The sequence below is a fragment of the Belonocnema kinseyi genome, chromosome 3, assembly GCF_010883055.1.
Source record: "Belonocnema kinseyi isolate 2016_QV_RU_SX_M_011 chromosome 3, B_treatae_v1, whole genome shotgun sequence".
NCBI classification, from domain to species: domain Eukaryota; kingdom Metazoa; phylum Arthropoda; class Insecta; order Hymenoptera; family Cynipidae; genus Belonocnema; species Belonocnema kinseyi.
This window is the reverse complement of record NC_046659.1, coordinates 70,311,321-70,338,677: the sequence shown is the minus strand read 5'-3', so window position 1 is coordinate 70,338,677 and position 27,357 is coordinate 70,311,321. Positions and strand designations below refer to the sequence as shown.

The 27,357-nt window shown below is 29.3% G+C and overlaps 1 protein-coding gene across 5 annotated transcripts in view; it reads right to left on the bottom strand.

Annotated features, from left to right (window-relative positions):
* LOC117168862 (proton channel OtopLc) overlaps positions 1–27,357 on the bottom strand; it is a 90,466-nt gene that overhangs the window by 41,111 nt on the left and 21,998 nt on the right. For 3 of the 5 annotated variants that reach the window (XM_033354737.1, XM_033354733.1, XM_033354736.1), the window contains 2 exons: positions 7,404–7,645; positions 2,909–3,051 (listed from right to left, as the gene is read on the bottom strand). In XM_033354737.1, the coding sequence (XP_033210628.1) occupies positions 2,909–3,051; positions 7,404–7,616 (356 nt within the window). In that variant the 5' untranslated portion in view covers positions 7,617–7,645. Of the gene's footprint in view, positions 1–2,908; positions 3,052–7,403; positions 7,646–13,724; positions 13,916–27,357 lie in introns of those variants that run through there. The other 2 variants (XM_033354732.1, XM_033354734.1) reach the window with 1 other exon arrangement.

Sequence of the window (27,357 nt, the reverse complement as noted above, 5' to 3'; positions counted from 1 at the left end):
CCCCCCCCCCCCCCAGTTTTTGTCAAATGTCCACGTTTTGAGACCCCCTGAATCCGAAAAACAGGTTTTTAGTAATGTGTCTGTCTGTATGTCTGTCTGCCTGTCTGTGTGTGAAGACGATAACTTTTGAAAAAATTAATCTATTAGATTGCCCTTTGGTGCACTCGTTTAGTGTCCTAAACTAAAGGTCAAGTTCGTTAGCCAGCCATTTGGGATGAAAATTCAAAAAGTGGGCACATTTTGAATATTTTTAAGACCACTTTTTAAAAAATTCTGTGTACGGTTATTCGTAGAATTAAAAAAATTTTGTGAATTTTGAAAAATAAAAAATTACTAGAGTTATAGCATTTTCAAAATCCAGAAAAATAAACTAAAATGAAAAATGTAATCCAAACAACGCATAATACGAAAAAAGTCTGGAGAAGAAAAACGTTGTTTTTTGGAAGCCCTACAAGATTATGATAACAACTTTTTCAATTTGGTCAAAAAGTTGAACATTCAAAATTTGACCGTACAACAAATTTTTGAAACCACATTTTTTCAAGATGTACAATTTCTTTGCACGGTTGTTCATAGCACTTCAAAACTTAAACAATTTATCCTTCTGACTTTTTTTATAAAAAGAAAATTATCCAAATAATTATCCAAAAAAACAAACTAAAATAAACATTTGAAGCCAAACAACGCATCATATGAAAAAATGTCAGAAGAAGAAAAACTTTGCTTTTTGAAAGTCCTACAAGATTATAACAACTTTTTAACTTAGAAATTAATGAATCACTTTTCGATATAAGCTACGAGAAAAAATGAGCCAAAACTTGTTCATCCAAAAAAAAGCTATAATTTTTGATAGGACCGTTAGTTTTTGCTTTAGTCGTAAAAAATAACATTCTAAATAAAAATATTAAATTTGTTTGAAAAAACGACACAAGGTATGAACTTAAATTATCAGACAAGAGTTGTTCGCCTAAAAAGATCTATAAATTTATTATTAATTATTTTTCGATAGAACGAGTAAATTTTCTTTTAATCGTAAAACATAATATTAGAAATTTAAAAAAATAACTTTTTGGAAAAAGCACAGAAAAGACGAAAGAGGACGTAGGCTCCTACATAGGACCCTATATAGATTCCTGTATTAGACCCTATGCAGATGCGCATTAGTTTTTATTTAATCGTAAAAAAACAACATTAAAAATAAAAAATTATAAAAATAAGGAAATAAGAATTAGTATGATTTAATTTTTATGCATATTATAAATTGTAATGATATACATTTATTGAAATGATACATGTTACAGAACAGGTTAAAATACAATTTAAAGCAAAAAAAGAAACAAATACAAAAATAATCATGATAAATACAATTTGCTTTTTATTTTGCAATTTTATTTAAGAAGTAATCCTTGGCAGAGATACATAAAAAATGTATTATAATTGATATGAAAGTGTTATGTATAATGTAGAAAAGTTGACAGGTTGGACAAAATCGAGTGCGAAGCACGAGATACGTGATGAGAATGTGTTCGTTAAAGCCAAAAGAGCTTTAACAAAAGAGAGTTCAAAATGACAAAATTACAGTTGTCGATCCATTCACCTTTGATTTTAAAAGGTCTGTGCCCGAATGCGGAAGTAATGCAAAGACTAAGCGCGGAGTGCGATTGCCCTCAGTTGCGTGCCGTAGGTGCGCTCAAACTCTCGAGCTAAGCTTTTTTAACGAAAGAGAATTCACAATCACAAAATTACAGTAGTGGATGTTTTGAGTCTTAATTTTAAAATGTTTGCGCAAGAATGTGCGAAAATATAAAGACCGAACGCGTAGCGCGAGGTAAATACATAATCGAGTGCGAAGCGCGAGATGAATACAACATCGAGCGAAGCATAAATACACATTCTAATTCCTGTTTCAATGGGTGAATGGGGCTCAATATTTTGCGTCAGGGTAGATTAAAGCCTTTGGGAATGTTCGAGATCAATAAATGTTAATGGGAAAATGCATCGTCGCAGACTTATCTCAGACTTAGCGCAAACTTAGCGCAGGATTTCAAGCCAATTTGAAAATTCAAGTATATTGTTGAAAATTTGTCTCTTAGTAGAAAATTAATCTTTTTGGTAGAAAATTCAGCTATTTAGTAAAAATTCAACAATTTTGTTCAAAATTTTAATATTTTGTTAAAGTCATTTTTGTGGGTAAAAAATTCAACGATTTTGTTGAAAATTACTCCCTTTGGATTGATAATTACTCCCTTTGGATTGAAAATTCATCTTTTATGTTAGAAAAGTTATCTTTCATGGTTTGAAATTCATATGTCTTGAATAAAAATGAACTTTTTCGGTTGAAAATTCTACTCTTTGGTATAAAATGGAATTCCCTCCATTATGAATGTCATGTAACATATGGATGTTGCCTATAATAAATCAATAAAATGAAATATAAAATTGAAACATTTAAATGAGGAAATACGAATTGACAATATTTGTATTCAATTAATATTACTTTCTCCAAAAACAATCTAATACAAATTTAACAAAAGATTACACAATTTGTTTTAAATATATTTCTATTTAAATCTGCTTTCCGGTAGCCAGAGAAAACTCGAATTTTGAAATTAAAAAATTTCATAAATATATTCTTTTTCTCTATTCCCAGGATTAAGATTTAAAGAAAGGCCAATAACCTTTTCGTCTCTCTTATATTTCTCGAAATAAAAATTGATTATGTAGTATGTCAGTATTTCCAATTACGTTAACGAAATCGATCAAGTTTTCTCTGAGGTAGTAGTGAAGACTAAACAGGTTGATCGAGCCGTACTTGGAGTGACTGGAATTTTATGTAGGTAGCCAATGAGATTGTCGTGGAAAAAAAATCGTGTTGTCTGAGGTGAAAAGTTTTCAAGAGAGTACTCACTTAGCATTCTTTGGCAACATGCCATTGGTGGGCGCCGCGTGCGTGGGCGTGAAACAAAGGGGTTGGTTATTCGCATTTTGTGGTACTAGGGGTTGTCTGGCGTGCGCCGGTGACGTGTGAGAACCGTAGCCGTCGGAATTTAGCTGAAAAAGACAAAATAAAGGGGTATTACTTTCAAAAGCTCCAAAATACCGGCTCCTCACCACCCCATGCTTTTACTTTCAAAGCATCTGCAATGTGTCTCTCACGTCAAAGGGCGCTCCATTGAGAGTGTTTTTTCATTTTCCGCAAGTCACTGACTTTTTCACTTCACTTTCCTGAATTAATTCGATGTAAGTGTTTTTTTATGTATGTAACCATTTTCACCGCTTTAAAATTACACTAATGTCCCGATATAAGACACCCGGGTTGACGATCTTACCAGGATTGATGGCCTTCGCAGTTTCGAGATGAGAGGAATCGCGGCGTCATGCGTTTAAATCCAATATAAATGATTCATGTGGTCTTGTCTGTTTACGTTTTGATTCCCCGATTTAGGATCAAGGTCAAGGAAAGCCATGCCCGAAATATTTTAAACTGGTTAGGGAAAATCCGGGAAACTCAGGGAATTTAAAAATGATCAGTGAAAGTTAGAGAAAGTCAGGCAAATTCTGACGGAGTCAGAGAATTTTCAATAATCTGAAGTTGAAGCTAATTTTATTATTTTGATAAAAATTCAACAATTTTATGAAAAAGTAATTCATTTTGATTAGAAAATCAACCGTTTTGTTGAAAATGCATCTCTTTTTGGTAAAAATTGCATCTTTTGGTAAAAATCACAACTGTTTTGATAAAAATTCCTTTGTTTTGGTTCAGAATTCAACTATTTTGTTGCAAATTTGCCTTTTCGGGTTGAAAATTTGTTTATTTTGATAGGTAAGAATTATTTTTTTCTGTATTGATGATTTATCTTTTTATTTGAAACTACTTTTTGTGTAGGAAATTTAAGTCTTTGTTAAAGATTGTTATTTTTTGGCTAAAAACTATTTTTGTTTCTCAACGGAAAATTAAACTATACTGTCTTAGGTTGAAAATTGATCTTCCCTGTTAAAAATTCAACTATTGCGTCGAATATTCGTCTTTTTTGGTAGCAAAATAAATTGAATAGTAGAAACTTAATCTTTTTGTTCAAAAATTCATTTCTTTGGTTGAAAATGGAGTTATTTTTTTAAATTTCGTTTTTCTTTGTTGAAAATATATCTTTATTAGTAGAAATTTTTTAAAAAATATTTATCATTTTAGTAAAAAATTAATTTTTGGTTCAAAGTTTCACCGTTTTGTTGAAAAATGGTGTTTTTTAAAGTTGAAAATTAATTTTTAAACTGAAAATGTCACGATTCCATTTTTGCTTGGAAATATATCTATTTTGGTAGAAAAGTCATTTATTTTGTTGACAACTCATATTTCTTAGTTGAATACTCAATTATTTGGTAGAAAATTCATAATTTCACATTAAAAACTTAATACTTTTCAGGAAATTTGACGTTTTGACATGCAAATTCAACATTTTAAAGTAAATTTCTGAAAATTTGTTTTTTCTTGTTTAATTTAACTTTTTTCGTTTAAAAATTAGATTATTTTTTGACGGAAATATCGACTAACTCATTTTTTATGCGCATTAATTTTTTTTTTTTGATTCATTACTTTATTTGAAACTTTAACTAATTTTTTGAAAATAATTTTTTTCATGTTTAAAAATGAATTGTTTTAACTGAGAATTTAATTATTTTATTTTTGGTTAAAAATTATTTTTTTAAGTTTAAATCTCAACTATTTTTTCGAAAAGGAATGTATTTTATTTATATCTTACTACCTATTTTTAAATTCTGTATGGCTGTTTTCATTTAAAGTGTGTAAAATAAACTTGGAAACTAACATTTTTTTTATTAACTTTATTGATCTGCTAAGTATCATGTTGTTTTTATACTTAAAAGAAAGATTTATAATGGTCAGAAACACTGAAAATTAATCGGAGAAAAGTCAGGGAAAGTCACGGAATTTCGAAATTAAAATTTTTCAGCAATCCTAGGAATTGTGGTCATTAAAAATGTTATTAAGCTTCAAAAGTTACTCTTTAGATTGTTATGAATTTTAAAGTCGTTTTTCTTCAATTTTAGAGTATTTAACGTGTAATTGTTTAATTGTTAAATATTACAAGATTTTAAAATATTTAGCTTAGTTCAAAAAACTTTACTTTTTTTGTCGACAGCGAAGAGGTTTTTTTTCTAAAAAATGCTGCAATCACACGAGTAGCAATTGTCTTCACGCACATATATCACATGCTATTTGTGCAAAAAACCGTCCGAGAAAATTGTTTTAAAATTGTTTTCACTTTTCACCAAATTTCCAAAAACAGATGGTGGTTTTCAGAGAAATTTGTGTAATCTTTAAAAAAGATTTTTTAGATTTTCATTTTAATGAGAGGGTATTAGTGATTTAAAATATTTTTATTTCGCCGATGTGAAAAGTTACTTATCTATAAAGTGCACATGCGCGTCCATTGTGCAGATACGAAAAATACACGTGTTTCAAAGTGAGCATACGCCAAAATTATTCTCGCACAGTCTGCTGGATTGAAGCACTTTGTACATCATTTGGAGTTATGGAAGTCCTTACTTTCGAGGTGGGTGTGTGCAAAACATAATTCTTCTCGACAGGAATGAAATGTATTCTCGTTATAAAAAATATAAGCACTTGTCCATGGAATAATTCTCTCAGAGTTTAGTTAATCGCTCCATACATTTTTCATTAACAATCTTTAGAGACTTTTGCTTCTAATGCAAATAGCGATCCAGTAACTGAAGTGAAGTCGATGTTCTCAATTCCCATAAGTGAGGCATAGATTAAGTTAGATAATAGATTATGCAGAGTAACATGATATATGGAAAAGTTTTTCCGGTTACGCCTTAGCGTGTACACTGTTCATAACCCTTGCAATCGATGTGGCTAATTAGTGGTTTCTACTTGCTAATTGTATATGAAATAGATTAATGGATAATACAATAGAATTATTTGACATTTAGCAACTGATGTCTAATTGAGAAGAATAGTTTCAAATTCAATTTTTTAAAGAAAGAGATGAATTTTCAACTAAAAATGTGAATCCTTGACTAAAATATGAAAAATCTCAATGAAACAATAGCATTTTTATGCAAGAAAAATAAAATTTCTACTGAACCAAATAAAACTTTTAATAAAAAAAGACCAATTTTCAATTTAAAAAACTTGAACTTTCGTCTCAAAAAGATTCTAGTTTGACTTTTTATTATCATAATATAAGTTTTAAACAGCAAGTAAATTTTCTACGATCATACTTTAACTTTCAATCAAAAAGGATGAATTTGTGACAAAACTGTTGAATTTTCAACCAAAAGGGATGAATTTAACAAAAATGTTTAATTTTTAACGAAACAGATAAATTTGTAAAGAAACAAAGACAAATTTTCAAACGAAATTTGGAATATTCATTCAAAAAAGATTCTATTTTGACTTTTTATCATTAATACATGAGTTTAAAACAAAAAATAAATTTTCAACGATGATACTTTAAGTTTCAACCCAAAAAGATGAATTTTTACAAAAACATTGGTATTTTCGACCAAAAAGGATGATTTAAAAAAAATAGTTAACTTTTCAACCAAATAGTTGCATTTTTATTCAAAAAGATGAAATTTCTACTAAAATAGATACATTTTTAAATCAAAAAGACAAATTTTCAAAAAACATTGAAACTTTTATCCAAAAAAGATTTTAGTTTTAATTTTCAATATCAAAATATGAGTTATAAATAAGAAGTGAATTTTTTTACGAAAATAGTTGAATTTTCAATCAACAAAAGTGAATTTTCAACAAAACAGTTGAATTAACCAAATTTTTGAATTTTTAAGCAAATAATAAAATTGATAACGAAAAATATCATTTTTAGGAGGAAGTAACTGCGAAAAAAAGAAATGTAAATACAAGGCAAATGAATAACTGACAAGAATATTATTTGTAACGTTTCAAAAATAGAATCTCTAATAAATGGAATAAACCAATTTCAAACTAAAATGGAAATAATTTAAATTTATTCTGCTTGACACTTTTTTAAAGTTATAGAAATTTCCTAACTTTCGCAATATATTTTGAAAGTGTTTCTTCTTCTAAATCCCTGACTTTTTAGTGACTAATAAAATTACCTAACTTTTTTGGAAATTTTTGTCAGCTATGTTCGTTTTTCACTTACTATGTTTCTATGACCATGTTAAGTTACATTCATATTAGATTTATGTGCAATCACTGCAATTTATTTTTTTTTATCTTTGAATTTCCAAAAATTACTAGCATGAATGACTTAACACAGTCTCTCGAGCCCCCTTCCCCTCCCCCTGAAGCTGTTAATTAATTTAAGTACGGTCCCAGAGTGCATTTGGTTATGAACCAACTAAGATTTCTAATCAGTTATTTTGTTATTTACCTTGACGACGGTGCCGATTAAGGAGTCTGGTGGCATTTCTGGTGGGTCAGGAATAATCCCAGGATTCGTGTGGGCAGGGTAATCGTTGTGCAAATGGGCGTCCTTTACAGGAGTGCCACTTCCGTCGAGACGCTCCATGTCCAAACTGTCCGTTGGCGTCGGCTGCGAGAGTAGACGCTCCTTCATCTCGTGAAGATACGGACAACGTTGCATCTCTCCGAGATCGCGAGGTCTCTGTTGGTCTGCAAAATTGTAAACATTTATTAATTTGAAAACTTAGATCAGATTTAATGAGCAAAACTAAGACAGCGGGTCATTTTTCCGATGGTTCAAGTGACCGAAAATTAAAATAGTGAATATTAGGATAGCGAAATTTAATTTAAGGAAAGCTAATTTACCGAATGATTAATTGACTGAAAACCATTTTAAAGAATGATTAATTGACCGAAAATTATTCCAACGAATTTCGAATTATTTGAAAATAGTTTTAGTGAAGATTCATTTTTCCAAAAGTCCATTTTACTGAAAGTTCAAATTTCAGAAGGTCTAATTTTGCGAAGGTTCAGTTTACCGAAAAATCAGTTTAGCGAGAGGTGATTTAACCGAAAATCATTTAACAGAAGGTTCGAATATCCAAAAATTCAAAAATTATCTATTCACATTCAGATAGGTGTTTAATAACAAATAAAACATGTATAATACATAATCAAGTTGATTGAAGGGATAAAAACAGTGGAAATTTAAAAAAATGAGTGATAAAAACCTTATATAGTGGATATACATTAATTTACGTTAAAGAAAAATGACCAGTTGAGTTCGAATGATTCAACATCCGATGAAATGGTTCTCGGTCAATTAATTATTCGGCAAATTAGTTTTCCTTAAAATAAATTTCGGTGTCCTGATATCCGCTGTTTTAATTTTCGGTCCAAAAGTAGGCTGCTTTCTTAGATAGAGAAAAGAATGTGATATTTCATTCAAATTTACAATAATAATTTAATAAACCGAATAAAAAAAGTTCCTCTGAGATCCTACTGGGATCCAGAGACATTATGACCCGCTAAAGCACTCTGTGTAGGGCAACTTTTTTTAAAGTGCCAATTGGGTCAAAAGTACTAGAAAATTTCCATTTTACTTTTTCCAAAATGTTTAATAGTGTTTTAGGGACTTATGTCTGAAAAAGTTTGACGGCTGAAATCGGAGTAAACGAACAAAAAAGTTACAAATATATCCTAGTTCACCGGGACATTTTCTGAAAAAAGTAACGAAAAAGTCCAATTCATTTCGTTTTAATTCTGCAAGTCCGAAATCATTCTTGTGATAAAAGTACCAGAAAATTTCAATCATATATTTTTAAAAATTTTTTGCAAGTTCTGCTAAAATTGAGGTCATAAAATCGAAAAACCAAAATAGGAACTAGAAAATGAATAGGTACCAGAAAAGTTAAAAATATATCCTGTTTCACCATGACTTTTCTTAGGACAAAAGTACCGGAGAAATCGTATTTAGTGTTTGTTTTTATTTTTAGCGGGACTTTATTAGGACAAAAGTACCGGAAATGTCCCACTTGATTTTTAAAATAATTTTTGCACGTCCTAAATAATTTTCCGGGTTCTTTACAAGTGCTCCTGATATTTATGTCTCAGAAAATACTGCTGAACTGGACCTGAAGTACCAATATGTCCCGTTTTACCAGGAATTTTTTTCAGAACAAAAGGTATCGGAAAAATCCCACTTGATTTCTGTTTTTGCTTTTGTTTCGAGCGGAAATTTCTTAGGAGAAAAGTAAAAAAAAATGAAGTGGTACTTTTCCTGTACTTTTGTTCAAAAAACTTATGGTCAAAGGGAACATATTTTGAAGTCTTTTGGTACTTTCGTCCTTTTAGTAGTATTTAAGCAATATTTTTGGGGATATAAATCAGATATAATTGTAACGAGCACTTTTAAAAATTCTGAAGAAAATAAAATCGAAATTATATAGAACTTCGAACATTTTTAGAAGGTATATTTTTTCTGGTACATTTCACCCAATAAAGTCTTGGTACAATGGGACATATTTTGAACTTTCTTGGTCCTTTAGTCTTATTTTCGCAGAACATTTTTAGTACCGAAAAACCATAATATTTTTACAAATTTGGGAAAAAATAAAATAGAACATTTCTAGTACTTATGTCCCAAAAATTATTTAGAACTTGTAAAATTTTTAAAAAAGTAGGACTTTTCCGATACGCTTGTGCTAAAAAAGTCCTATACAACAAAAGTAATAAGTGGGACTATTCCGGTACTTGTGTCATAAAAATATTCCTGATGAAGTGAGACATATTTTGTACTTTTTTGTTGTAATTTAGCCCTATTTCAGTATTACTTTGCTGCGACACAAGTATCATGATCGCTTGTAAAAATGTCGAAAAAATAAAATGAAAGTCTCATAAGTGTCCAGAAATTATTTAGGACTTATAAATTTAAAAAAAAGTTTGACTTTCACGGTACTTTCTATCCAAAAAGTTATTTAGGACTTGTAAAATATAAAAACAATCTGCTTGAACAAAATAAAAATTCAGGACTTTTTCAGTTTCTTTGCCGAAAAACATCCTGCTGTAACGGGACATATTTGTAATCTTTTCGGGACTTTCGTGCTATCTCAGGGGTATTTCTTGGGACAGAAATCCCATAAGACTTGTAAAAATTTAGAACAAAATAAAATGGAACTTTTGTAGTACTTTTTTCCAAATAATTATTTAGAATTTTTAAAATAAGAAAAAAATTAAGTAGGATTTTTCCGGTATTTTTGTTAAAAAAAATCCTGCGCGGAAATATAATATGTGGAAATTTTCCAGTAATTTTTGCCTAAAAAAGTTTTGGTGAACTGGGACATATATTTAACTTTTTTGGTATTTCAGTCCTATTTTAGCACTACTTTCTTGGGACATAAATATCACGATCACTTGTAAAAATTTCAAAAAAATAAAATGGAAGTGTTATAGAATCCAAAAGTGATTTAGGACTTCTAAAATGTAAAAAAAGTTGGACTTTCACGGTTATCTTTGTTGAAAAAATTATTTAGGAGTTGTAAAATACAAATTTAATAGTAAGTGGGACTTTATCCCTAGCATTGTTTTCAAGAATTCCTGCTCAAACAAATAGGAAAAGGTCTTTTTTAGTGTATTTGTCGAAAAAAAACATATTACTGAAACAAGACATATTTGAAACTTGGAAAAATTCGAAAAAGAATAAAATGGAACTTTTTTCGTACTTTTGCCTCAAAAATTCTTTAAGACTTTTATAATAAAAATAAAATATTTGACAATTTGACTGCAGGTTTGTCTTATAAAAGACATATTTTTACCTTTGTTGGGACTTTACTCTTATTTCAGCAGTACTTTTTCTGTCATAAATACCATCAGGCTTTGTAATAATTCCAAGGAAAATAAAAATTATTTGATCATATATACAAAATAAATAGGGACTTCTTGTACAATAGAATATAACAATAGTTTTAAAGCAATTGATCCCGCCACAAGGAATATATTTTATAATTTATAATTTTGAAGTCAAACTAGAAAAAAAATAGTTTTTGACCTGAAAATGATTAAAATGTAATAATGAGAAACATTTAGATTTGAAAATCTTAGCCATCGCAAAGCTTTTTGAAAGCAGAATTCTTCAATAGCCTTTATGTTTCCAAAATAGAATTGTAAAATCTCCAAACTTCATTTTTCAATCCTAAATTTTTCTTAATATTTGGCCTATAATTTGTATTAATTTTTGAAAAAAATTAAAATTTAATGCGTGAGTGTGTTTAAAACTTGATTGTCGAAGAATATTAATCTTTCTATCAGCCAGAGTTCCCGAACTTTATCATCATCTTTAAAACATAAACCAGCCAAAAATTCGTCCCTTATGTTTTTACGACAAAGTTTCAAAGAAAGAGCGGTATTGATATTTAAGAGTAGTTTCTAAGCCTTGGAAATGTCGGAATTTCTTAAAGGTAAAGAAAAATTAATCGAGCGATTTGATATAATCAGTGAAGAGAATTTTCAAGAGGTTTTTAGTTTCAGTTTTACTGAATAAAATTTATGAAGTTGATTTAAAAGCATTATTATATATTAGTAGTAGAATTTAGCAACATTTCTCTAAAGCATCCCACATTATTCCGCCATAAATGACAATCAGTTATAAAGTGATATTCAAAACAGTTGAATCATTGATTAAATTTGAAAAACTAGTGCACACATCTATAAATACTGCCCCCTTTGCATTTCACTTTCCTTTTTTCACTCAGTCAGATTCATTCATTCATTACTGTGTCCTTGAATGTTACTATTGTGAAAGGATTTACTATAAATAAATTGATCATGAAAATGTATCGCAATTTAAAAATAAATCTTCTGCCTTTTCATTCACAGCAAATCCTGAGGTATTAAAAGCACTACAGCTTATTTTAATATTCCATTTAATATAAAATGATCGAATTTCCACCAAGCGCAAAAGTTCATTCATTATACCCTAAGTTCTCTAAAATGCTTTCAAATTTCTTGAACAGTATAAATTCCCTAAAATCTGGTCACATCCTTGTTCACCAAAATTCAGTAAAATACCATTTAATATCTTGAAATCTGTAATTATCTTTCAAACTTCCGTAAACAATGATAAAATATTTGAAATCATTTAAGTACCTGAAATTTAAAAAAAATCCTTGAAATCCTTTGAAAAACCTTAACAATGTTTCAAACCTTGCTAAATTCTTTGGGATCCTTTAAAACACCCTTAACTCTTAAAATATTTTCAAATCCCTTGAAATGTATAAAATCCCTTTAATCTGGTGAAATCCCTAGAAACAAAATTTCAAAAATCCTATAAAACATCTTTACATTTGAAATTATCTTTCAAACTTCCTTAAAAAATGATAACATATTTTAAATCCTCTAGCATCCCTGTAATCTAAAGAAATCCTAATTAATATCCTGGATAACTTTTAAAAATCCTCCTAATTTTTCTGAAATCCTACCAAATTCTTTGAAAACTCTTAACAATATTTAAATCTCGTTAAATCCCTTTAACTATAAAGAAGCCCTTAAATCTGGTGAAATTCCTTTTAACATAAATTCAGTGAAAGTCCATAACACATCTTAAAGTCTGTAATCATCCTTAAAAATTAAAACAAATAAATAGAAAAATTTTGAAATAATTTAGAATCCCAGAAATCCTTAAAAATCCTAAGAAATACCTTGATGCTTCTTGAAATTTTAGTTCATTTATTCCAAAAAGTTTTGAATATAATTGATATCCTGGATATATTTCTAAAATCCTTTGATATTTTTTTAAGTGCGAAAGTCTTTGAAAACCGTTAACAATTTTTACATCTCGCTAAATGCTTTGCAATCATTTAACTCTCTAAAATTCTTTCAAATCCTTCGAAATTTATAAAATCCCTTAAATCTGGTGAATTTCATTGTAACAAAAATCCAGTAAAATTCCATAAAACATGTTGAAATCTGTAATTATCTTTAAAATTTCTTTAAAAATAGCAAAATTATTTGAAATATTATAGAATCTCTGTTGTCCAAAGAAATCCCTCGAAATCCCTGGGAGTCTCTGGAAATTTTATTTAATTTATCCCTCATGATTTTAAATATGATTAATATCCTGGATACCTTTTTAAAACCCTTTGAAACTTTCGGAAATCTTTCAAACCCCTTAAAAGCCATTAAAATTTTAAATATATAAAGTCTTCGGAGAACCTAAGAATTCGCATAGGGGTAGTAAGACCTCTAAAAACGTTTTAGAAATAATTCGAAATCCCGTAAATTTTCTTGAAACTCGTAACATCGCTGAAAATTTCTTCAAAAATTTTGAAAACCTCGCAATCTTCTGAGATCAGACCAAAACTCTGTGAAATCTTGGCCATTCTCTAACATCCCTTGGAATCTTTTGACATGTACTAAAATGCTTAGAAATCCTGTATTAACCTTTAAAATCACTGAAATAAGTTAAAATCCTTTAAAATCCTATGAAATCTTTCGAAATCTTCAAAATAGTAAAACCTTAAAAAATTTAAATTTTTGATACTGCCGATATGTTATTTTGTGCAATCTAGCGAAGAAGTTTGAAAATATGTTTAAAGACAAACTGGAAAAATAGTTGGATTAGCGAGATATTTTGGAAAATAGTCAATAGTATAACGAGGCCTGATGTTTACTTTGTAAAATAATGTTGATACTACATATGGATCATATTATTGAAATGCGTATCACACGAGTGCAAATCACTGTATTCACTTAATTTTTGTCATTCCATTTAGTTTCTTAAAAATAATAGTACCGTCCACAGGGGTCCTTGATTTTTGTTCCGAAAACCATGATTTAAACCATGTTTTCACGCGTATTGCTTTTTTTATCGGTGGCTCCTCCATGTCATCTCTTGAAAAATGCAATTCACTAAAAAAGACACTTTATCAAATAACTTTTTGTTTGTTTATTTTGAAAATTAAATAAGTGTGCGGTGCATCGAAGAGTATTCAGGGAACTTTACCGGTCAATCGAACAAGACTGGTGAGCAATAACGGCACCGAGAATCACGATCTGTTCGATCCTGTCTTTCACGAGGCATCGGGAACCTGCTTCTCACTCTCTCCCCATAGCCGAGATCACCAAAGAAGGCGTCGCGATTGGCGATCATGTGATCACGTGCGTTTATCTTTCCGTTCGGACACTTTATTCAAAGAAACCAATACGAAGCATGAAAGCAAATGAGAAATGTGACGGAAGAGGGTTCTATAAAAACAGTCTAATTAAGTACCCCAGGACTTTCGATTCGCCGAATTACCAATTTTTAAGGTTGTTCGAAAGTCAGCATCACTGAAAAATTTAATTGCGCATTTAAAACTGTACCAATTCTTAAGCTTTTTCTATCAGTGCTTCTTATTCTCTCTGTCTCTTATTTCTCTATTTAATATTCTTTAAGCTTCAAGGCTACATTAGGGTGGTAATTTTTCGTTTTCTGGAAAAAGAAAAAACGTAATTTTTTTTGCAACGCTAACCCATGTCCACCGGCTGTTGAAATTAACTTGGGGCTTTAAATGTGAAAGCTCGGTTTTCGATAAAATGGAAAAAGTACTTGTTATAAACTATTGTGAATTAAAGTATATTTAATTCTTAAGGAATGTGCTCGGAAAATGCCCCTAAAAATGCAAAATAGCAGTTTTATATCAAATTCATGTTAAAGATGCTATTTTTTGAAAGTTTTTCAACATGAATAGTTTTTAATAGATAAGTTAAGGTTCTCCAAGCATTTTTTGAATAATTTTGAAATGTTTAAACAATTATTATTTGTTTAGAATTTGCTTTCCCTGTAAGTCTTGAAAATTTATTATCTTTCGGGATAAATGATATTAATTTGATCAGTGGATACTTGGTAATTACTTAAATAATTTACATATGTTTCAACAATTTATCCCCCCAGTTATACGTTAAAAGTTGTTATTTTCTGGGAATAATAACACAATTAATCTGTGTTTTAAGTCATTTTTGTTTAAAGTTTATTTAGCAATTTTTTAAGAGAATTTTCATTTTTTCAAACAATTTTTTTCCCTGTAAATCGTGAAAAGTTATTCTTCTCTATAATAATGACATCATTAACGATTGTTACGAGTAATATTTTTACAATTGGATTTTCTGCAATTATTTAAACTATGAATTATTATATATGATATACGTTTTCAGATAAAGAAATACTGATACAAGTGAATGATTATTAATTTTTTAAATGATTGATATATATCTGTAGTAAAAAAGTAGTATATATATACCGATTTTTATGCCGAGTTTACAGAACTTTCTTTCATTTTTTAAATTTACGGATATTTCCTATAATATTTGCTCAACTTTTTGTCAAATTTGGAGTTCCAAATTGTAAAATCCAGTAAAAAATCTGCGAATTTTAGAAAAATGATTCGCAAGTTCGTAAAATTACCGAAATTTCAGTAAACTCTGCAGAAAATTCAGTATACTTCACAGAAAAGCTATGCTGTCCCTGTTCTAACAAAAATCCTGTACCTTTAGGAGACTTATTTTTCACCGTGAAGCATTTCTTGAAGGATTTTGCATTTTTAAGGATATTTTACCTACTTTGGAACGAAAAAAATCGATGACTACGTGGATTTTTTATTTTTCCACCAGAATTTTATAGATAAATTCGAAAACTTTCTTTAAAAAAATGTTTCAGCTAATCTGATTCAAGTGTTTATTATTCAGTAATCTTGAGATAGTGTTAAAAGAAGCAGATTGACTGCAGAAAAACTAGCAATGAACTAAATTAATAAAAATACAGTTTTACGCTCATTAGGACAGTGCAGTGAATTGATTTTATCGATTTCTCCAGAACAAGTTCCATTCTTAAAGAATCTGGTACATCAGAAATTTTGCATAAACTTTTGGATAGTTTTCTTTTTTTGATGAACTTATTTTAATGTAAACAAACATAAAGTTCACCGATATTTTTTTCAAAGATATCCTGATGTTGTCTACTTTAAAATATTATTTTTCATTTTTTTCTTGGATTATCTAGAAACTTTTCATATTTTTGAGAAGCTCTTTTATGAAATCTTCAAGAATGTTTCGTTTTTAAGTTTTTGAAATTTTCTAGAGATGCATTATTTTTTAATATTTTCCAAACTTCTATATATCTTTTAAAATAATTAAATTTTCCTGCATAATTTTAAAATCCTCAGAAATAAACAAAATGTTCTAATAATTTTTTTTTTGATACCGGTTATTTTTCTGCTACATATAAGTACCGACGATTTTTATTCACTGTTGTCGACACTTTATATTATACAAACTTCGTAAATTAAAGTATTCTAAGTTTATATCCATAATTTCATTTTACTCGTCTCTTTAAAGTGTGAAAAAATTTATAAATTATGTTGCGATAGAAAAATGTTAAAAATATAATTATTAACCAATATTAGAAAATCATTTGCGATTAAAATTTTCGTTTTCATCAATAATGGTAAGCAACGTTTGGCAATACATTTTTCATGAAATTAAATTACCACTTATTCAAAAATGTTCATGTTTAAAATAGATTGTGCAGAAAATTTGTAATCTTATTTAATAGATAAAAATGTATGCGACATTTTGCGAATAAAAATTGTCCAGGCTATGACGACAGGTATCAAAAGTGAAATTCGAAATTTGAAAGAACCAAAAATATAGTTAGATAGCTCTTGAAAAGTGAACCTGAGTCTTCATTTACAGTTTTTCTATCGGGCTGCAAATTTTCCAGTAAATAGATAAAAACGGACTTTTTTAAATTGAAAAAACCATGTTCTTTCACATTCAACTCACTTTAAGTAATTCGTTTATCAAACAAATTAACAAATTTCTTTTTGAGTTTTATTCGCGACACTCTAGCGGAGGCTACAGTGTCCAAAAAGGGTCAAAAGTTAATTTCTAATGTTTTTTTTTAATCTGAATGAAAAACCACGTTTTTAGACTTTCACATTTTAAAAGTGAGCGAGGAAGTTTGAGCTACGACAAACTTCAAGCGAACGAATTTTCCGCTAATGTATTGGACAAATTTTTGGAAAATCTAAATTCGATTTGATTTTTAGTTCCATAATTACAGCGAGTTTATTACGAGCTCGCGATGCGACACCACAGGATTTTTTAGGGGACGCCGCCGGCGGAACGCTGAAGTGCGAGCGAGTGGACAAAACAAAGGATGGGCAAGGACGATGTTTCTGGCTTCAGGCGGCGCCCCCTGAAAAATCCTGTGGTGTCGCGTCGCGAGCTCGTAATAAACTCGCTGTAATTATGGAAATAAAAATCAAATCGAATTGAGATTTTTTAAAAAGTTGGCCAATACATTGGCGGAAAATTCGTTCGCTTGAAGTTTATCGTAGCTCAAACTTCCTCGCTCACTTTTTTAATGTGAAAGTCTAAAAACGTGGTTTTTCATTCGGATTATAAAAAAAAAAAAACATTAGAAATTAACTTTTGACCCTTTTTGGACACTTTAACCTCCGCTAGTGTGTCACGAATAAAACTCAAAAAGGAATTTGGTAATTAGTTGATAGACGAATTACTTACGGCGAGTTGAATGTGAAAAAACATGGTTTTTTCAATTGAAAAAAGTCCGTTTTTATATATTTACTGGAAAATTTGCAGCCCGAGAGAAAAACTGTGAATAGAGACTCAGGTTCATTATTCAAGAGCTATCTAACTATATTTTTAATTTTTTCAAATTTCGAATTTCACTTTTGATACCTGACGTCACAGCCTGGACAATACTTCTACTCGTTCTCGAGCGCCTGTCGCCTTCTTGTCCAGAAATCCTTAATTATAATTATTAAATAATCATCTTTACATAAATAGACACGGAGAAAAGCGATATCGCATGAATTGCAATATATACCGTAATTCCTACGCTATATCTCGTAATTCTCGCAATATAATAGCGTAAAATCGTGATATCGTACATAAAAGCTCCGGAACCTGCTTGTACGTTATCATATTGCGCTTTATTTCAGTATAGAGGTTTTGCGAGGTCATTGTGCGATATCTTTTTCTCCGTGTAGAATATCCTTTTAATAAACGTCTATAATTTTAATTTGGAAAAAAAATTATTTCAGTCCTTTTCTAGAGGATTACAGTTTTATAGAAAAAAGGAATGAATAAAAACGAAAATTCCAGAAAAAACGTTCGAGCTTTTGAACATGATCCTTCGAACGTTCATTTTTTGTTTGTTCTGTCATTTTTCTGTGAGTTACATTATTTTCATCTTGCTGTCGAAATATTTGTTTCAGCAGGGCAAGCAGTGGATTCATAATTATTTCTGTCATCAGGATCACTTCTGGCGCTAATTATTAACAAGTTTTTTTTTATTTTACTCTAAATAAGGACCAAAATTTAATCTACTCTTTATAGCCGCCCTCATAATGGATATATTCATAAATATAAGCTGTTTATCCAAAGGCCTGCAGAATGGCCTAAAAATATGGAAAAGCCAGCGTTGAATTTCGAAATAATATTGCAACCCTAGGATTTCCCGAACTTTACTTTTGGGAAATTTTATTATTATTATTATGGAGAAAAATCTTTACCTAGCATTTAATGACGCAATTAGCAGAAGTGATAAATCTCATAAAAAACAGGTGGTCCTGCAATATTTGACAAAATATTTTTCCTGATATCAAATGAAGGCTTAGAAGGAAACAAATACGGATAGGAGGGGTATTCAAAATTATCCTTTAATAAGAAATTGCTAAACCGATACCAAAAATTTCAGTACTTTTACGATTTCTAAACATTTTTATTGCAGGAATCACAATATGTTACTTTTTTATGTAATCCCTTTTTACTCTCTTGTTCTCTCTTAAATGAAAAAAATTGCCTAAACTACATAGATTGGAGAATTTGGAACCAATTTCCCCCTTTTCTTGTATTTTTACAAGGTTTCGATTTATTTTTGAAGAATCATTAACAGAAATGTAAAACATTAGAAAGCAAGATTTATTTATGAATTTTTTGGCTTTGCTGGACATTGTCGACAGTGATGAAAACGCAAATGATTTAGTCGAGAAAATAAAATCGAAAGATAAATCAATTATGTAGTTTCAAATCAAAAACATCTTTGTAGGGGTAACATACTTCACATGCCAAGAAAATAGTTGAGTCTTCAACCCGAAAATACGAATTTTGAACAAAATAGTTACATTTTGAATAAAAGAGTTGAATTTTCTACTAAAAAATTTCAAAATGATAAATCTTCAACCAAAAATGATTTTAAGTTTAAATAAATGTTGTATCAAATAGTTGAATTTCCTATTAAAATAGTTTAATTTTCAATAGAGTAATTGGACTTACAGCCAAATAATTTGATTTCCTAGCAAATAATAAAATACTTAATTAAAAATACATGATTTGAATAGAAAATTAATCTATTTGGATACAAATTTATTTATTTAAAAAAAATGTAAATTTCCGGGTTGAAAATTCAACTTTTTTCTAGAAAATTCGTCTTTTTGGCTTGATAACGTAACAATAGATTTTTTCTTAGCTACAAAATCATTTTTGTTTACAATGTAACTAATTTGTTAAAAATTAATCATTGCGGGTTGAAAAATCAAATATTTTTATTTCAAGTAAAGAATAGTTTAATTCATCCAAAAAATTGGTATTTCTAACGAAGCAGTTGCCTTTTCAATCCGAAATTATACATTTTTAACAAAGAATTAACTTTTCAACCAAATAGTGTGTTAATAGTGTATTAATAGTGTATTTTTTTATTAAAATAGATAAGGTTTCAACTTAAAAGAATAACTTTTTAACAAAATTGTCGAGTTAAAAAGAAATTAATTCAACTCAACCCAATAATTAAATTTTTTAGCAAATAATAAATTTTTTAACTCAAATAGATTAATTGTCAACTAATAATATGATAATATAGACCTTTAAATAGAAAAAAGAACTTCCAATCAAAAGTCGTTGAATTTTCTCTAATCGTTTAGTTATAAACAAATGATTTTTGAACAAAATTGCCATATTTGCACAGGGTTACCTCAGAATCTATAATTCAGAAAAATTTTAAACTTGTACACTGTCTATACCAAGGATAGTTTTGTTAAATGGAAAAAGAAATATTCAGATCGAATAAAAACTTTTCTCCTTGAATTGATGTCAAAAAGTTGTTATTTTAAAGAGGAAACCGTTTAGACTCTTCATAATGTTGCTTAAAATTGTTGCGTAAGCTTTATCTAGCATTATTAACATAATTTGTTGCCCGTAATTTATTGCCCTAAAGGTAATCGCTAATAACTTGAAAATTGTGGCTTTTAGCGGCGGGTGTGTTTATAAAAAATACATTGTTTATAAGATCATTCATAAATAATGGCTCGTCGTAAGAAAAAATATCACGAGAATGAAAAGTTTTATTTGGTGCCATAGTATAATAAAAAATTGAGAAAGAATAAATTTTCCTAATTAAGCGTTTTTGTTAATAACAGTAGTTATAAACAATAAGGGTGATATATCGAAAACGCTACCTAAAATAATTAAATTCATTATGGTAAAATTAAGGGTATAAGAAAGGTGATCGCTAATAACTTAAAAATGGTGGCTTTTAGGGGAGGGTGTGTTTATAAAAAAGACATTGTTTATAAGGCCATAAATAAATAATGGCTGGCCGTACGAGAAAATATCAAGAGATTGAGAAGTTTAATCATGTGTCAAGGATTCATTAAAAAAATTGAAGTCAATTCTGGTAATTGATGATCATTATTTATATCAATTGTTATAAATAATTTAGAAAAATAAATTATGAACAACAAATGCTGTCAACAATGCTACATAAAGCTTTCGCAAACAATTTAAAGCAACATTATGACACTAGTTGTTCTGGATGATTGTTTATTAATAAATGAAGAGTCTAAACGGTTTCCTCTTAAAAATAACAACTTTTTTTGGGGATCAAGGAATTTACACGAGAAAATTAAAAAAGAAAAGTGTAGAAGGAGGTATAAACGAGGTATACATTTTGTGTCAATCTAGAGTTCCTTTGTTTCGCAACACCGCTCTAACACAGGTCGTTGATAAATCTTTCTAGCAATCATCCCAGGCGAAGAGCTTCATAAAGTTATCAAGTCATAGACCACGCAAAAAGAAGGAAACTGATTGATAACCCTGTGTAAGATTCGTACTCCAATATCACATTCACTAAATAAAGATAAAAGTAAGAATCCTAAAAGACAATTTCTACTTGAAAAAGTATTTTTTTAAACTGCCTTTTAGCTGCTGAAAGAATTTTTTCCCCAAGTGAATTGCTATGTTTATCGTGTCTTATTTGAGAAAAACCAGGGTGTTAATGTTTACACGACAGCAGTCCTAATATGATCACTGACCTATCCAAATAGAGCTGAGACGATGGTCGCGTCGCGGTGTTCACTGGAAGCCAGACGTCTGCCCCGATGCTTTCCTATTCTTACAGTTACACATATATCCGTGAAGCAGGACTAGTAGGTATATTTAGAAATCCGCAAGGCGGTAAGTGTGGTCTTCAATCTTACACGAAAACAAGTTTTTCTTGTCAAACGTGCAGAAATAGTCAGGTGCCCGTCCATGGACGGGCACAAATATTTTCTAAATTGTGAATGAAATCTTAGTGAAATATTTCAAGCTTTTCTATACTACACGGAAAAAATGGAAAGTTTGAGATATTAGGCCTAAGTATATTTTTTAATTAGACTGAAACATCCAAGATGTTAAACTCGTACAGGAAAATACGCCATACATCTGCCGGCCGCTTGACAAAGCATTTGGTCAATGTGGTTGGATGTCATTTCGTGTCGTATGTGAAGTTTTGAAAAAATGTAAATTACTAATATTTTATTTACCAATATTAACCCCTTCGTTGGCAGAGCGAATACGACAAAAAGTTCTCAAAATCACAGGAAAATTTGTTTATCCTAATAACTTGTATCCTGGGGTTTTTGTGGTCGCTGACTCCGAATATGAAGTAAAAAGCCAGAAATCCAGTATGGCGGACAAAAATACAAAAAAACGGCTCGTTTTGGATAAATCTTGGTACTTATGGGGTTTTGCGGTTTCTGAGTCTGAAAGTGAAGTCAAAATTCATATTCAGCGACCCCAAAATCCTGTAAGTACCGAGATTGATCCAAAATGAACCGTTTTTTGTACTTTTGTCCACCATATTGGATCCGCCATTTTTAATTTTCGAATTTTGACTTCAGATTCGGATTCAGCGACCCCAAAACCCACCGAGTAAGGTTTGAATGAAAAATCGGAGCAAGTTAAATGGGAAAAAAGAAGATTGACGCATTTTGCGTCAATGCCAACAAAGGGGTTAATAATAGTGCGGAGTGTTTAGCGTCCTGGAAATCCCTTAAAACCTGGAAAATTCCTAAAATTTGTTTCATAGTCCTGGAATTTTATACTATGAAAGAAAAAATAGGGTTTTAAACAAGCTCTGTGCTGAAAAAAAGACTGCAGAACCGTTTCTTGTAAGTTTTTATTTGATTTCGGATTCTTTGTTTTGTTTGAAAGTAGAGAAAAAACATATATTCACCATATTTTTTATTTTATAACAGGGACAATCGCGAAGCTACAATCAAAAGTATTTAAATTGTTCTTATTCCTGTCTGTTGGTTTTTAACTTTAAAAATAATTTCATTACGATTTTTTCAATATAGTAATTTTTTCTGTCAATATATGGAAAGTAAGTTCAGGGAAATGCTGAAAATTAGGAAGAAATCAGGGAATTTTATTATTCGGAGAAAGTCAGGAATTTTGAAGAAAAAAATCTTGCAAAAATTCAACATAATAAATTTAAAATTTTTTAATTTTTGTTTTAAATTGTCAGGAAAAATAAAAAATTCGTTAGAGTGAAATTAGAGAATTTTAAAAATGAATTTTAGGGCTACCTTATATAATATTCTTGTTATTATGTAATTGAAGTGCCTTGTATTTTTATTTTTTTGTCTATTGCTTCCTGCTGACGATTGTACTTTAAGTTGAGAATTTTATTATGCTGTTGCAAATTCAACAATTTTTAATAAAAAAGTCATCCTTTTTTTAGTTGAAATTTCATAATTTTTTTGTTGAAAATTAATTTATTTTATTATTTAAAAATTGGACTTTTTCAGTTAAAGATTCAACACTTTAGTTGAAAATGGATCTCATTGACTGAAAATGTAACTACTTTGTTCATATCTAATTTTCTTTGATTTAAAAATTCATTTTTAAACTAAAAATGTAATTATTTCATTTTTTTCTCAAATTAATTTTTTAAATAGAAAATTCAACTACTTAGGTAAAACTTAAACTACTTATAATAGTTTACTATTTCAATTGAAAATATAATTGGTAAGCAATAAAAACGATTAATAACATTTTTGGAAGACAAATTTTTTTTTGAAAAACGTATGGCAAAGTTAAAAGCAGTCGGTTTTTGAATGAAGAAAGACTTAAGAAAATTATGATGAGCAAAATTATTGAAGGTTATTCAAGTAAATTATGTTTAGAGACATTTTAAATAATGAGAAATATAAAAATGAAAATAAGATGACAATTGCAGACAGCGAGGATCGAACACGCAACCTTTGGACAGGAATCAGTAGCGATACTGCCTGAGCTACCAGCCAATGAGAACTGTTTTTCGTCTCGTTATAATCACGTCTCGTTATGACTTCTACCACATACTTAAAATTCGATTTTCTCAAAAACAGAAAAAAGCTCATATACTTGCTTTGGCAAATGAATACTCAGATGATGAGCTTTTGGTTAACAAATTACGAATCGAAACTAAAATGTACAATTTTTGGTGTCTCACCTTATTAGAATTCTTCATATTTTCCCCGAATATTTTGGAAATTTTAATAAATCAAATATAATTTTTCGTTTATTCAAATTGCTGAAGAGTTCAGGACTTTCCGTTCTTTTTTTCCTTAGTATTGATATTTTTTATAAATATTCAAAGAAGGTGGTTTTCAATTTTTATAACATTTTGCTGTCTGTCTAAGAGTCCCAGACTGAATTCTATACTTTTTATGGGACAAATTTTTCTCGCGTAAGGGTAGGCTTTAATCATCATCCAGCCGCCTGGCTCATAATCGCAAAGCTTTCCTATCCCTATTTCTATTCATGTCGCTCATACGAAAGACACGTGAGCACACGCGTTCGCAACCATGGACCAGGCTTAGTACTGCACAGTCTGTCTGAATTTACTATTCATGCGCGCGAGCGCCACCCGCTCAGCAAATACGGAATTACTTCCTTTTCTTCTTCCCCTATTCGGCTCTCTTCAGATACGAACGATGCATTGTCAGCCTCCAAAAGAGGGCGAGGCTAAAAAGGTCGATGTGAAGATGTTTTTCATTTTTACCAATTCTCATTAATACAGCTTCAATCAAGGAATTAGGGAAGTCCAAATGAAAAAAATTTCTTTGACTAAAGGGCTATACATAATAAATAATTACGTAACACAATTTTTGCTCATTTTTACCCCCTCCCCATGTTACAAGTCGTTAAGTTATTTTTTCAAATAATTTTAACCATGTATTATTGTCAAACGGGGTCATTTCGGACATTTGGGGTAAATTCTGATATTCCTAAATTGGGTTTTTTTGCGAGAATCTAAAACCAGTTAAAGCATTGATAAAGCCTTCACTGGTTCTAGATTCTGATAAAACTCTCTTAATTAATTGAAACTATTAATTCAAGAATGTGAAAATTTACCCCACATGTCAGAAATTACCCTGTCTTATGATATTTAGTGCAATTTTGTACTCACTGCCCGAGACACCTGAATTTCCATCCCTTTTTTTTGTATAAGAAAACATTTGACATATATGTAAAAAATTATAAGAAATTCAAAAAATTAAAAGAAAGCTGCCGTTTTCACTGTTCACAATTGAAGGACAAAAATGTTCAATTGTAAATCTTCGAAGTTGGCCAGTTTCAACAAGATTTTCAAACTTTTATAATTTAAAATTATAAAGAATCAAAACTAACTAATTGGAAATTAGTAAAGGTAAATATCTTCAAACTCGATCAATGTCGAAAATGGGAGTCATAAAAAAGTTTGAGGTTTCCAGAATTCTTCAGAAAAATATATTTTTATAAATCAAAGAAATCGTTTCTTTAACAGAATGTATTTAATTTAACCAGAAGTAAATTCGAAATGAAGACAATTATTTTATCTTAAAAAAAAATTTGGTTGGGACAAAAGCCCATCTCTTTGCACAAAAGTCATTTTTTTGAATCAAGAGAAATTTCTTTGAATAAACAAAATCTTGTCTCTGAGTAAGAACCAGTGAATATTTTTCTATAAATATTTTTTAAATCAAAGAATCTTTTTCCCGAGTGATTTGTATTTTAGCACCGTCGTTTTACGATATAAAATCACAAAATGGCCTAATTATTCATTATTTGATTCTAATTACATCTGGGATAAAATCATATATTTAAATAAAGGTAATCTGTGTAATACAGAATACTGAAAGCCGTTTAAAATTAAAATGGTATAAAAGTTGATGTAGCTATTTTATTATTTGACCGATTCCATTTCAAATCAGGCAGGTTCTACACTTGAAGTCTCAGAAATCTTGGAGGGGGGGGGGATATGTTATTATTTAGATGAAATTAGATTGGTGGAAAACATTTTTTTTACAAGATTAAACGTATTTGAATTTTTAGCTATTATTTTTAAAAAAGCGATGTTTTATTTAAAATGCTAATTTTTTTATTTCATATTATATATTTTATATTATCTATAAATTAAAATGTTTTTTATTTTATTTAAAATTATAAGGAAAAAATTGTTAACTTTTAAAAATTTCGGTCGTTTAAAATTGAAATTGTATAACAATACATAATTTAAAAGCGCAGGCGAAATTGCCTTTTCCATCCCTCAAGCTCCTTCTTCAATCCAAGATCCTCTTTCCAAACCCCCTGACTAAATAATATTTAAAAAAATTAATTATTTGTAAATCATGTGTAACATAAAACCATGATACAATCTTGGAAATTAATGAAGATACTGAAATTAAAATATTTTAATTTTCCATATTCGAAGAAAGCATCAAGAAGGAAATATAACATGTTCAGAATACAATGCAACCGTTTTATATCTTGTAGTTACAAAACATGTATATTTAAAGGAGATTTTTGTTCTTATGTATTATCTTACAAATATTCCATGGCAACGGAGATTTGAACCCTCAACTATTTCTTACGTTCGGATAGCTAAGACCGTGTCATAATCTACGCAGCCCTACGTTGCCGTTCTAAATCAAATATATGAAATTATTTTTTCTGCCATTAAGAATCTTCTTATCAAACGAAATTATTAAACGAAAGGAAAATAAACTTTAATAATATGCTCTCCTTTAAATTTAAAGCTCCAGATATGTCCCCTTTGCACTCTTACTAACGTACAATGTTTATTCGAAGAATAAATGGGAAAAGGAAGTGGACTTTAAGAATTTCTCAAACTAAATTCACATATGGTTGGTTGAATAATAGAGTACATCAAGAGACTACTGCAGTGAAAACAGATTTTATGTCTACGACACAAATCTAAATTTAGACTCTTCCGGTTCTCATTCATAATCCGGAGCATAAGAAAAAGAAAGAGGGTAGAAAGATAGGGGAATTTAATAAATGTCTAAAGATTCCATATTAAAAATTTTATAGTCAAATTTAATCAGTTAACAAATAATATAAGAAAACAAAAAAAAATTAATAATAATTTTATGAATTCATCTCATTGTGGCAGTTTAATTTTGCACTTTAGATTAAGATGATTGGATTTAAAAAATCGTACTGTGAAATTGAAAATTCATTATTTTTAACGACTTAGTTTCACAATTCTAATGTAAGAATGCTTAAAATTTTAAAAGTGTTAAATTTGAAAGTATATCATTTCTAAAGTTTTTAGATTGGTTAAATTTTAAAGGTCGTAGGATTAAAAGTTATTTAATTTTGAACGGTGAAAATGACAGCGATTTTTTTTACAGAAATCACATTTTTTAGCGATACAATCAATCCAATCGTTTTGAATGTCAATTGATACTACTTTATAGGATACTAATTATCAATATATTTCTTATTTTTTAAAGCTCTATAATTGCAATTTCAAATTATAGCTTATTTTCATGTGCAGTTTTAAAACAGTTCGTTTTTTAGGCCTAACGGTATAACATTTTTTAATTATCGAAGTTTTCCAATCTCCAATTTCGCAATGTTATCCTTTCCAATTAAAATATGAAAAATGTTAGGACAATTGCACCAATAAATCTTCCAAAATTGAAAATCTTAAAATTGGAAGGCATGATAGTTTCAAATTTCATAATTTTAGATTTAAATGTTCTGAATTATTTGATTTTAATTTTTGTCAATTTTAAATTGAATAATTTCAGAAATTGGAATCATAGCGA